Here is a 12,814-nt window from a genome sequence, read left to right on the forward strand (position 1 = left end):
CCATTCTGTTAGGAAGTCCCTACCCACAGCCTGGGCTAAGTGACTCTGCATGATATTTAGTTATAGTACAAAACACATGGGGTTCAGGTGACCTTTCAACACTTGGCCTCCAAACACAGATAGGTGTCAGCAGGCAGAGAATGCCTTCAGCCATCAAACTAAGCCATTTGCCCATCTCTGGCTCTTTTTAGGGAGCATAATCCAAACTGTTTTGCCTTAGATCAAGGCATCATTGTACCTGAATTGTCAGTGTATCTGGTGTATAACACAGAAACTCCCTGGGGTTCTTACCTTTTTATGCCTTTACACTTGTTTTCATATATGACACTGTTATATGCGACACTTTATTAATATAAAATACCTGCCAGAAGGATATGGGCTCCTCCCCAAGAAGATCAGGACTTAGAGACAGAAGCTGGGGTCTTTACTCTGGGTCTGCAAAACCCCTACACATTCAGCTCTCAGAAGCCTGGGTAGATTGTCTACTGTGTCTAACCACTGGATTCTTCTGTTTATAATGCCACTCTCCTTGACTTGGATTTGAGACCAGGCTGACATGACCAAAGGACTTGATGTGAGTTACCTCAGCTTAAGGTGATGGAGGTAGCACTAATAATGCCAGGAAGAGAATCCTGAAAGTGCCTGTGTTCTCTTACTGCATGTTTCTTCTTTGCTCTGAGGCTCACTGACATAGTGATTATGATTATGTGATTATTTCATCATTTGGAAAGTTGGAGTTTTTGTTTTGTTTTGTTCTAATGTACTGCTCTGGATCTGCCCCCTAGAGAGTTAATTATTCAAATTCAGGATGTAGGTATAGTGTCCTTGTGTTTTAAAGATCTACAGATAGATATTTTTCCATCAGCCAGCACCAAGAGTCACCTCTCTCAGTTTGTGGAGTGAAAGGGGCTAGATCCAGTTACCACACATAAGGCAAGGTTTAACTGCTTAAGTGCAGAGACCCAAGAACACTAAAATAATTGAGGTAGCAGACTTATGTCTAAATTGGTATTGCTATCTAGAATCCTACCAGGATCCTGCTTTTCATACAACATAGTGTACTTCGTATCACCCCTGTCATTCTCTGATATCCCTGTAATTCTTGGTAACTATTTGAGGTAGATACAGTTTTCACCCTGTTGTTCATCTGAGGAGAGTGGCATCTAGACACAACAGCCCACTCAAGACAGTTATGGCTTGGCCACTGAACTGCCTTAAAGAGCCCAGACACCTACCACAGTGCTATGCTATGTAAAGCTATACATATGTGAACAAATGGTGTGCATTGCAGACATGGTGTTTGCATTTGCTTGCAGCATTTTAGTTGAGAATGCTGGCAAAAGGATGCCTCTATACCCATGGGGATCACTTTACCCAAAGAGGTTTCTCAGACAAACCACATAGGTTGCTGGTTCTCAAGGTGCTTGTGCATTGGATTCATCTGGGAAGCTTCCACACTGCCTGATTCCCCCCCCCCCAGGCTGATGGAGATAATCTAGGGTGTTGCCTGGCTTGGGAATTCATAAGCCCCAAGTGACTGTAATGTGCAGCCAGAGCACAGAGTACTGTTGTCATAGGCACCCGCCCTCTAGCTGAATGCTCAGCTGCCACTGGAGACAGGCAAGGAGCAAAGGCCTGGAGAGCAGCTCCGTGCTGATCTTTAATGTTTGATGCAGGCATCCCTAGTTTATATATGGGGCTCCTCCCCAGATCACCTCTTACTTGGTAATGATGATAATAATAATAAGAAGAAGAAGAATATAAGAATAGTTCACTGGCTTTTTATAAAGGAGCTAAGTGTGCCTAAAATATGGTAGTGACAGATTCTGTAACTCTAATTAGAATACAGAGCAAACATCCTCAGATTGTTGATGTCTTACATACAGTGAAGCTGCTAGAGGTCGCATCTGAGAGGAACTCTCACAGGTGTGAAAAATAAAAGGCTGGTGGTAACTCGGTGGCAAAGCTCTGACCTAACATATGCCAGGTACTAGATTTGGTCCCCCAGTTCCTTACACACACACTCAATTTAGAACTGTTTCTGTCCAGCTCATAAGATGGATCAGTGGTTAAGTGTATTTACTGCTTTTGTGTAGGACTGAAATTTGACCCCCAGCACCTGCATGGTGGCTCACAGGTACCTCTTAACTCTGGTTCCAGGGGAGCTGATGCTCTCTTCCTTCCTGTGCAGGCATCTGGTGCACATAAACTCAGGCAGGTACACATACACACAAATACAAGAAGATAAGTTTCTTGAACATATATATTGCTACAGTTTTCCTACAGATTAGTAGTTAAGAACACATGACAAGAGAAGGTTTTCATACATCATGGTTTTGGACCCTCTGCAGTAAAACAGTGTGGTGGACATTAGGGAAGGTTTGCTGTTTGGTTTTTAATAAATTTTTAAAATTATAATTACATGATTTTCCCCTTCCCCTTTATTTCTCTAACCCTTCTGATACACACACACCCAGCAGCTCTCTCTCAAATTCATGGTCTCTTTAGTTATTGGAATATAAACACACACACACACATACATACACACACACACACACACACTCCTTAGTACACAAATACAACCTGCTCAGCCTATAATGTTACCTGTATGTATATAATCTCCAGGCTGACTGCTTGCTATTAGATAAGTTCTTCTCTGTGGGGCTCTTCTCTGGGGGAAGACCCCTTCTCTCTTCCTTTGGAAAGTTGGATGGCTCTGTCTGATACCATGAAAGCTAGTCCTCTGGGAGGTGGCTTTGAGGCCAATCCCAGCTCTGGTCCTCTGGGTATTGTATCTGAAGTGCATGATGTCTTCAGCAAGGAGGAGTTACCTTCCATCTCTGGGACAACAAAGGGTAGTCTCTTGGACAGCCCCACCCAAGATCAAAAGGGGGATCTCATGCTTGGGGTTTTTGTTAGTTATGGCCCTTGGGGGAAGCATTGTCAGCCCACATGAGAAGACTGCATTTCAATTGTATATGTGTATGTATACACAGAGATATATATGTATATATGTTATCTCCCTGCCAAAAGTTATATATCACAAATACGATGCTATTTTAGTCAGGGATATAATAGTATGCTTCCTTACAACTTTTGAATACATTATCACAGTAGTAGTTATCTCTCCCTTTTGCCCCTTTCCCTCTTCAAGTCACCTGTACCCTGCTACTCCCCTCTCCCCCTGCCCATTTTCTTTCCTGGTTGCTGCAGTTACTCAAGGTTTATTCTCACATCATTTTAATTGAGAGCAAATGAGCCGAATGTAAAGGGAACCATTTCAAGTCATATTTAGCACATGCACTCTGTCTAGCATTTGTTTGCATCACTCCCAGAGATGTCTCCTTCCGATCCTTTTCCTCTCCAGAGCCCCATCACACCTGGCTACCCTCCCTTCTCAAGTTACCATGGCACTTGTCTCTCCCTTTTCAGTCTGCTTTCTTGTTTATTTTGTGCTGGTGATACTTTATGCATATTTCAGAGACCATGCCTTACTTTACATGTGGGCAAGTGTGTGTGGGGGCAGTGTTTGCAAAACTAGAATTCAAAGTTGGTGTATCATTAAATTACTCTTTAAAATGCTGTAAATTGCCCGTTGTGTGCACTGATTATGACGCTGCATGAGCTACCCTGTTCAGTAATTTGTAGGAGCTTCAAGCAGAGAGCCCACAGAGGATAGATGTAAGAGATGGGAGGCACAGGGAAGCCAGCCTGCAGATGTAGCCACCCTGCATTCAGAAGAGAAGAGGAACGTCACACAGGTTATTACTGGAGGGAGACTGCAGAGAATCATGACAGCATTGCCACAGACTGGCACAGGTTAGGTGCCAAGTGTTGACTGGATTTTGGTTTGAAGTTTGCCTAATAAGATCTGAATGTGCAATGCCTTTCTAAAGCCACATTAGAATGTAGCTGCCTGGTTCTTCTTTCACAGCCCAATTTACCTTCTCCTGCATGGACTAAGTAGCCATTATCAATGCCCCCCCATATTTAGGAGTTGTCCCAGCACTCCTTCAAATATATATTTGATATATTCCAACTAAGTAGGTTCCTGAAGCTTGAACAATTGATTTCCATGTCCATAGTCAATGAAACTGTGTGGTTGAGGCTGTTTACATCATGGTGGGCCACAGAGCCAGAAGACAGTGGCTGGATCAGGGCAGGGGATGGAGGCAGGTATAACCATCATAACCCCCCATTCTTGACTAGGCCAAACCTACTAAAGGGTCGGGGCTTCCTGGATTAGCAGCACCAGGGCCCAAAATCATTTAGAGCATGAGGAGACATTTTGGATTCATACAATTTAACAGTGCCTTTGACTTGTCAGCCAATTCCGCTGAATGTAGACTATCAGAACAGCATAACCTATACTGTGAAGTCTTGCTCTACTTCCCTGTGTTTGGCCAGAATTATTTTGTTAACTATAGCATGCCCCATCCTTCTGTTTTGTGTCTCCTTTTAAAAGGGTAGTGTAAAACCCCCATAGTTAGATCTAAGCCTGTGTTCATCTGTCTCCTGGAAGAATTTTAATATCACTGTCAAGTTCTCTTAAGATTGAGAGGGTGCTGTTGTAAATTAGTCCTGTGAATTATTTATTATTTATAACATTAAGTCATCTTGTGTCTTTAGTGGGGGAGCAGGGTAAGTGGATGTTGCTGTAGAATATTTTCACGACAAACTCTTCATAGATGGTGGCATGTGCTTATAGGATTGGATGCTTCACAGAGGGTCTAAGTCTCTTTCCTTCTCATCTTTCAGTACACAAGGGTCTGGATCCCTGACCCAGATGAAGTGTGGCGCTCGGGTGAATTAACCAAGGACTACAAAGAGGGGGATAAAAGCCTGCAGCTCAGACTGGAAGATGACACAGTAAGTGCTGATCCTTAAGGTGGGGGCCCTAGATTTGCTTGCCCACTGGAGTTTCTGAACTCCAAATTCTTTTGCCACTGTTGATGATAGTGTATGTGGAGAGTGACGAAGTATGAGTCTGTCCACTCAGGTTAGCAACTGGAGCTCTGCTGGTAGTCGAGACAAGAGTCTTTATGTTGGAGTGAAGGGGACAGGTCTGCTGTGTTGAGGCAACAGCAGGAGGGAACAATCCCCAGGAACAGAATAGGTGGTGGGAGCCTTGGGCCAACAGTGGGTAATGTTCATGCAGGAGCTAAGTGTGCCCAATGCCTGAGCCCCCAGTGGTGCATATGCACAAGGTAAGGGAGGTAGACCAGTGAACCTGGGACCCAGGTGGCCTGAGGCTGAGGTGATGGGCAGCCATTTTACACCAGGTATACACAGGGAGGCTGGTTTTAATCAAAGTGGTGGGATGACATGCAGAACTGGGTTTGAGACAGACAGACAGACAGATAGCTAGATGGATGGGCTGCAGAGCAGGATAGAGTGGACTGAAGGTTTGTGTTGAGCGCCAGGGTCTGGAATGTCTGTATTGTGTAGTTTGCCTGTCAATTATTAACTGTCTTGCTGTTGTTCATTCTTCAGTGTACTTTGTTTTGTTTCCCATTCCAAATGGTTGGTTGAGCAACCTGTTGATTGAACATTCCCCAACCACCAACTCCTTCTATATGAATTTGAGTGTGTCACTTTGAGTATGGCATTGAGCAGGTGAATTGGAGTTAGTTAGCATGTCCCTTCACCCCCCCACCAGTTGACAGGTTTTGATAGTCATCTCTTGGTTTTGAGGGAAGAAACAAAATTGTCAGCAGATGGACTCTTTTACCATGTTGAATAACTTCCCACCCTGCACCTGAAACAGAATGGATTTAGTTCACCTGCTTGAATGGAGTGCTTTCTACTCCAACAAATTTCATTTCAGTAGGCCTTTTCAAGTGGGTGGATGTTGTTAAAAGTTGTGTGGAGGCAGCGAGGGCTGATCTGTCATGTTGCTAAAACAGCAGATGCTTGTGTCCCTGACTGCACACAGCTTTGGCCCTGAATGACAAATCCTGGCAGCTGCCCATGGCTCATCTCTTCCTCTCCAGCTATGAGACTGGTCACTGTGGAATTGGAAGAGAGCCTGGGGATGGAGATCAGCATGGGCTCTGAGCATATGAGTCTCTGTCTCTGTTGCCCATGGCTTATGACTGGCGCAAAGCTGGCCCCCAAAGTGACTGGGCACTGTCCACTGGAGGTAGGGACACAGGCACTGCATGGCTGGAGGCTGAGTGCTTCAGAGCAGTTCCTCTGAAGCTGAAGCCATCCTGTGCTACCTTCATGGCCTCCCAGCCCCTAAAATAAAGTGGGGTTGGTTTCAGTGCAGAAGCAAATGCAAAGAAGGTAGGCCAGATCTGCTAGGAAATCCAACCCCAGGCTGACAGCAGGACTGCTTACTTCACTGCCAATGGCCTCCTGTGATGAGGCTCCTCACCATTCACCTCAGATGCCCCTCCCACTTTTGCATTTGTTCTAGTATTTCTTCTAGTAAACTGTGGAATATAAATGTAACCAGGTGGTCCATTTCTAAGTGAACAATCCAGTGGCGTTTGCACTACTGCAACGGTTACCATGCTCTTTTTCCATATGGCAAAACTGGATCTACCCCCTTCCTGAACACCTTTCCTGTTTTTTTTTTTTTTTTTTTTTACAGCCTGCCACTGGGCCACCTTCTGTCATTGACTCTGGTCACACTAGCTACCATCATACCACATGGGTGCACATGTCTTCCTCTGGCTTAGGTCACTTTCCATAATGTAAGATGTTCTGTTTGACAGCCAGCCAGAAGATGGTGACATCTCTGGAGAAAAGAATAGTGTCATCTATCTTATTTTCCTCTCTAGAGTCAAGATGAGTATGGTATACTTGTGTGCTAATTCTTGGTCTGGTTCTCTGCTTTTTAGATTGTGCTGGGCATTTGGTGGATGCCAGCCTTGGGTTGATGAGAGCAGTCTCTCTATGCTTTGACCAGAGCAGAGCTCAGTACAGGTCAAGTGCCACCTCCTGTTCCCACCTCCTTGCAAACTGCTCCACTCCTGCCCTCTGCTGGCTGAAAACTCCCTGTTTCTGTGCTTTTACTTGGCCGCATTCCAGCTAAACCCTCATGTACATAGTGAGTTTGAAGTCAGCCTAGACTCCATGAAACAATGTCTTAAAAAAAAAAAAAAAGAGCAGGAAAGAAAGACTCGAAGTACCTGTACACACTGAACACATTCAAACAAGTGTGAATTTTTGACTGAAAGTTTGGTGTATGGAATATATGTACTTAAATTGCTTTTTTTTTTTTCATTTTCCTGATGTTTCTTAATCACATGTTGCCTCCTTTTAAAAATATGTTTTTTATTTTTTGTATTATGATATAATTATATCACTTCCTTTTCCTCCCTCCAAACCTTCCCATATGCTCCTCCTCACTCTCTTTGAAATTCATGGTCTTTTTTTTTTCATTAATGGTTGCTGAATGTGTTTATGTATATACATACATATTCCTAAAAATAGTCTGCTTTGTCTATACACTATTACTCTGCATATTTTTAGGGCTGACTACTTGGTACTGGATAGTGCTCTTCCTTAGGGAAGCATCTGTGTGCTCTTCCTTAGGGAAGACACTTGCTCTCCAACTCAGCATTCTGTAGGTGCCTATAGGTGTTTGTGCAGGGTTGAGGCCTGGTATTATTTCCCCCATCCATTTGGCAGGTCCATTGGTGTCATTCTTGTGTAGCTCATGTTTGACAGCATGTTGGAGAGACTTAATAGATGTGGCTCTGACATTAGTGATTCTTATGTAACATACAAGGCATGTATATCAAAGTTAGTTGAATTTAAAGTTTTCCAACTTATAGGCCGTGCTTTAGAATTTCCAAAACAAAAGCATGCTCAGAAAACAGGTTTTCAAGCTTCCCGGCTAGTTCTGAAGAGCCGTGTAAGAAATGTAACACTTAAAAAGGTAGCAATAGCCACGCTTATCTTGTTTAAATGTCCACATATCCCACCTTTAAACTGCTTTTAGTAAATTACATATATACATCCATGTGTTCTGTCAAATATTTTTTGAGCTCTCAATTCAAATGCTGAGTCAAGCAAAACAACCAAGGTGATGTCCTGAGAGATGACCTTTGGATAAACTGTACCACACCCAAATTACACAGAACTGGAGTTCCTAATGAAGTTATGTCCAAGGACAATTTATTGTCCTGGAAGAACTTACAGATAGGCCGTGGAGCAAGCAGTGCACATGCAAATGGTTGGGCTTGAGGCTTGAGTCTGCTTACACAGGGCAAAACATTAATGGCAAGATAGTCCAAATGAGAAGTGAGCATATGGGCAGCCAGACAGAGCTAGTAAGGAGACATGTGCAGTAGGTCCAAGCACTAAAAGGAAAGTAGACACTGGACACAGGGCCAGCCCCTAACCAAAGAGCTGCTTAAAACTGATACCCACACATAAAGGGAAACTCAGTTTTCTTCAGTGGAATGTCACTATGCCTATCAGCCACATTCCATGCTTACTAGTAGTTGGCCAATACAAAATGGATTCCATGGTTTGGTTTTTTTTTGGGGGGAGTTTGTTTTGAGGAGACATTTTTTAACCTTGATGGGGTTTTTTTCTTGATTTGTTTTGAGTGTTTGGTTTGCTTTTTTTGTTTCTGAGACAATGAGAGAGAGAACATGATGAAGTTGGATGGGTAGGGAGGTGAGAAGGTTATGGGGAGTTGGAAGGGCAAAAATATGATAAAAATATATTGTATGGGAAAAATGATTAAAAAGAAAATAGAGACAGAGCTAGTAAAGAAAACCAGTCTAGGAAGGTTTGTGAGTTGGGAAGAGAGAGCCCTCCCATATTAACTGAAATGTAAAGTTCACTGTCATCTTTCTCAAGCGGCTGAATCCCCACCCTTCAGTCTGCTTGTGCCTCAGTTCTTGCGTTAGTCTTTTGTGTTTGATGTGCTGGGATTATGTAATCAAAGTTCCACGTGGCCTGGTGTCTTATGGGAATCGTAGGTATTTCATTCATCTTGTCTTCTTTTGAACATTGCTTATTGTATGTCTTATGATTTTGTTAGGATAGTGGTGGGACACCAAATATAAGCCAAATGCTTCATAACTGCTCTTCTGTGTCTGCTGCTTGCTTGTCGATAGATCCTGGAATACCCAATTGATGTTCAAAATAACCATCTGCCATTCTTACGGAATCCAGACATCTTAGTAGGAGAAAATGACCTCACTGCACTCAGCCATCTCCATGAGCCTGCAGTTCTGCATAACTTAAAAAGTCCGTTTCCTGGAGTCCAACCACATCTACACTTACTGTGGTAAGTGGGGGCACCTGCTGAGGGGGATTGTCATCTTTAGCCAGCACTTAGGATATTAAAACATTAAGAACCATGACTCTGCTCTCATGCATATGAACCTTTCATATGAGACCCATTGAGGGTTATGGTTAGGGGGATTCTCTGCCAGAGAAGTGGCCACAGCTTCTGGGAAAGTTTGTCTAGGCTCTTGATTGTAGTTACTTGTAGAAGAGCAAGTCCCTTGTGGTACCCTGACTCTGGAACATGTGTACAACATGGATTTTGTTTCCTTCTTCTGCTTTCCCCACTGGTGTTCTCACTGCCCAGGTGAAAATGTAGTGCTTGGAGATGTTGTTCAGGTAATGTGCAAAATCAGTAACAAATGCTTAGAACATAAAGTCCTGAAATTTCTTATGTGTATAACCCTAATTTTGATCTATTCTCTCCCTCCTCTTCCTCACACCATTCCTCATCCCTCCCCCAGTCCCCTCTGCCCTTGAGTATTGTTTTGTAGTATGTTGAGAATAGAATCTTCCAGCAGTTGTCTGGAAATAATGAGGGCCTGATAGGGAACCAGACTGTGGGTGGGATGTTCAAGTTGCTGTCCTGAAGATCTTGGCCTCATTGTTACTGCTATGACAGCTCAGGTGTCCAGGGGCTATTCCACTTTCATATTCCTCTTGGCCTTGGGGGTTGATTACTTAGCCTGGGTGAGCTGCTTTGCTAGGTTTTAGTACTGAGAAGGAATGGTTAACAAAATCTCCTTTACCTCCAACTGGTAGTAAATGTTAATTTAGGAGAAATATCAATTATCAGAAACTCAAGAAAAAAATTCCAATATGAAGCTGTTGCAAAGCTCCCCTTTAGGGGAAAGAGCTAAATGACCATCGGCTTTCCAGTCTCAGGGAATTCCCCCTGGAGTCAACTCCATGTCTGTACAGACCAGAGGTCCCTCAGCTGATCCAATGTTCCATTGGCTCTCAAGAGAACCCAGTGCCACCCAGAATGCAGTAATGTGGAAGCATTCCTCTCTGGAGGAGCCCACAGTGTTTTGGGAAAATAGGTGACCTCATGAGATTAAAATTTCATCTGAGTGGTCATGTGAGTTAAACTGAACCCTCTGAAAAATGGAAGAACGTGTATGGCTGCTCCTAAGAGTGTTCTCCAAATGATAAGCCTCAGTGGGATTTCTCAGGGCTTTGATCCCTATTGTACTGTTTCATTCTGTTTGTTTGTTTTCCAATTCCTGTTGAAGGGGACATACATGTGTTTCTCTTCCCACTGGACCACTAGGAGGGAACACAACACAGGAAAACTTCTCATCATGGCAGGCCCTCATCTTTCCCAGATGACTGGAAATTTTCCAGTTTTGTATTTAGTCCATGGGTCTTTGGATATATGCAATGCAACTTCATGGGAGAGAACAAAAAGGCATATTGCTATCATGTCTTGAAGACGGAATTTGCTTTTCTTCTTTGTGCATTTTGTGATCAATTTGCCTCACCTATCCACAAAAGAGGTTTAAAACCTTAGCAGGATTCTCTCCTTACCAGGTCAGCATGTTTGGGTGCAGGGATGTGGGTATGATCCAGTAGAGAGAAAACACAGAGACTCGGATGCAGGGCACTGCTGTAGGCTTTCTTCTGTCCAATGGCTGTGCTTCCTTGAGGATAGTCCATGTGTATGTTGCCCACTTTATAGCAGAGGCTAAATAAGAACCTGGTGTTCACAGACACTGATTACATCAATATTAGACTTTATGGCAGGTAAATCATGCTGTCCTCAAGTTTATATTTTTTGTTTAAATAGCTCATGTACAAATGAGGGGACAATGTCTTTTCTGGACTTAATTCTCAGGTGGAGTTTTAGGTGAAAGGTCCTCTCCTCTCTGTCCCTGCAATACTTTGCATCTATGTCATGAACTCAGCTGTTGGGTGCTTGTGAGTGTTAGTGTGGCTGTGTGTTCCTGTGGGACAGCCTGAGGCTTATGCCCTCTTCATTCTTTTCACCACAAGGACCTCCATTGCAGCTCACGGATAGTTCTTTCTGTAGTTGACTGGTTACACACCCCCCTCGCCTCCACACAAGAACCATGCTTTAGGCTGATGTCCTGTCTGTTCACAGGAATTGTGCTTGTTGCCATCAATCCATATGAGCAGCTGCCAATCTATGGACAAGATGTCATCTATGCCTACAGTGGCCAAAATATGGGTGACATGGACCCTCACATCTTTGCTGTGGCAGAAGAAGCCTACAAGCAGATGGCCAGGTGAGAGATACCCTCAGCTCAGTGGTTCCCTGAGAGGGGCACGAAGGGGGGAGTGCCTACTTTGCTTGACTGCAGTTACTCAAAAGATGGTGAGACTAGGACCCGGGAAGCCTCTTGGAAACAAAGCCACCCACATTTCTGGTCCTTCCATTCTTTCTCTTGGCTGTGTGTACCTGGAACAGGGCTTGCTTAGATTTATTTCAGGTTTGAGCAATGAAATAATCCCCTGCATTGGCTGCTGCTTGGCTTTCTTTCCTCCTCCCTTGCTGCTATAAGAGAACCATTTCATGGCATTTCTGTTCATTTAGTGAAGCCCACTCCGCATCCCTCCCAAAAGACACTTGAAGAAACAAGGACTCCTTGATGACTTCTTGAGGTAGCAAGCATTGCGGGTGGAAAACAGAATGGCATGTGAGCAGCTGGATTCAGTGCTTTTCTGTTTTTAGACTGGAAGGGGACTTCTGATTGGGTGTCTGAGCAACTGTTCCTCTCTCCCTCCCTCCTTCTCCCACTAGAGTTTTTTTTTTTTTTTTATAGTAGGTGTGGATCTGTGTCATCAGGGAGTAAGCAAAATGAAGACTATCCATATACTGGAATGTTACTTGGTCATAAAAAGGAACAAAGAGCTGATGTGCATACTACTAATACTTATGAGCCTTGGAAACACAGAAACTGAAAGACTAGACCCCAAAAGCTATATATTTTAAAATCCCATTGATACAAAATGCCAAGTGTAGGCAGGTGAATAAGATGTAGATTATCGATTTTCTTGCATGTGTTTATGTGCATGTGTGCATGTATATTCATATGTGTCCACGTGTAGGCAAAGACCAAAGGTTGACAGTGGGTGTCCCCCTCAGTTAATCTCCACCTTATTTTTAGAGACATTTTTCATTGAACCTGAATTATGGATTGTTTGGTCTCTCTTACCCCAAGGATCTTCCTCTCTACCTTCTCAGTGCTTGGATCATGGGCATGACTTGCAGTTTCCAAGTTTTTATGTAGTCACCGGGAATCCAAAACCATATCTTGTACTTTACAACTGAGACACCTTTATGGCTAAGTCACTGGTTTTCTAGAAATGCAGTTTGAGGGACATAGAAAGTAATTTCTGTTGTCTGTCAGGGGGTGTGTGGGGGGGACGCAGGGGGGGGATATGTTAGTGTTTGTGTGTATGTTGTATTGATAAAGCCATTATGAACAAAGGCAAAGGTTTTAGCTTCATGGTGCTCCATAGATCATTGTGAGTTACAGAGGTGAGCCCAGGCTGGACTGTGGAGGCCTTTCGCTACTGAAGTAAGCAAGGCCTT

The 12,814-nt window shown here is 43.6% G+C and overlaps 1 protein-coding gene across 1 annotated transcript in view; it reads left to right on the forward strand.

Moving 5' to 3' along the window:
* Myo5b (myosin VB) overlaps nt 1–12,814 on the forward strand; it is a 182,633-nt gene that overhangs the window by 24,301 nt on the left and 145,518 nt on the right. The window contains 4 exon segments of the mRNA XM_051201265.1: nt 4,759–4,869; nt 9,084–9,212; nt 9,214–9,256; nt 11,360–11,504. Coding sequence (XP_051057222.1) covers nt 4,759–4,869; nt 9,084–9,212; nt 9,214–9,256; nt 11,360–11,504 — 428 coding nt within the window.

Source organism: Phodopus roborovskii, unplaced genomic scaffold, assembly GCF_943737965.1.
Source record: "Phodopus roborovskii unplaced genomic scaffold, PHOROB, whole genome shotgun sequence".
Taxonomy (NCBI): domain Eukaryota; kingdom Metazoa; phylum Chordata; class Mammalia; order Rodentia; family Cricetidae; genus Phodopus; species Phodopus roborovskii.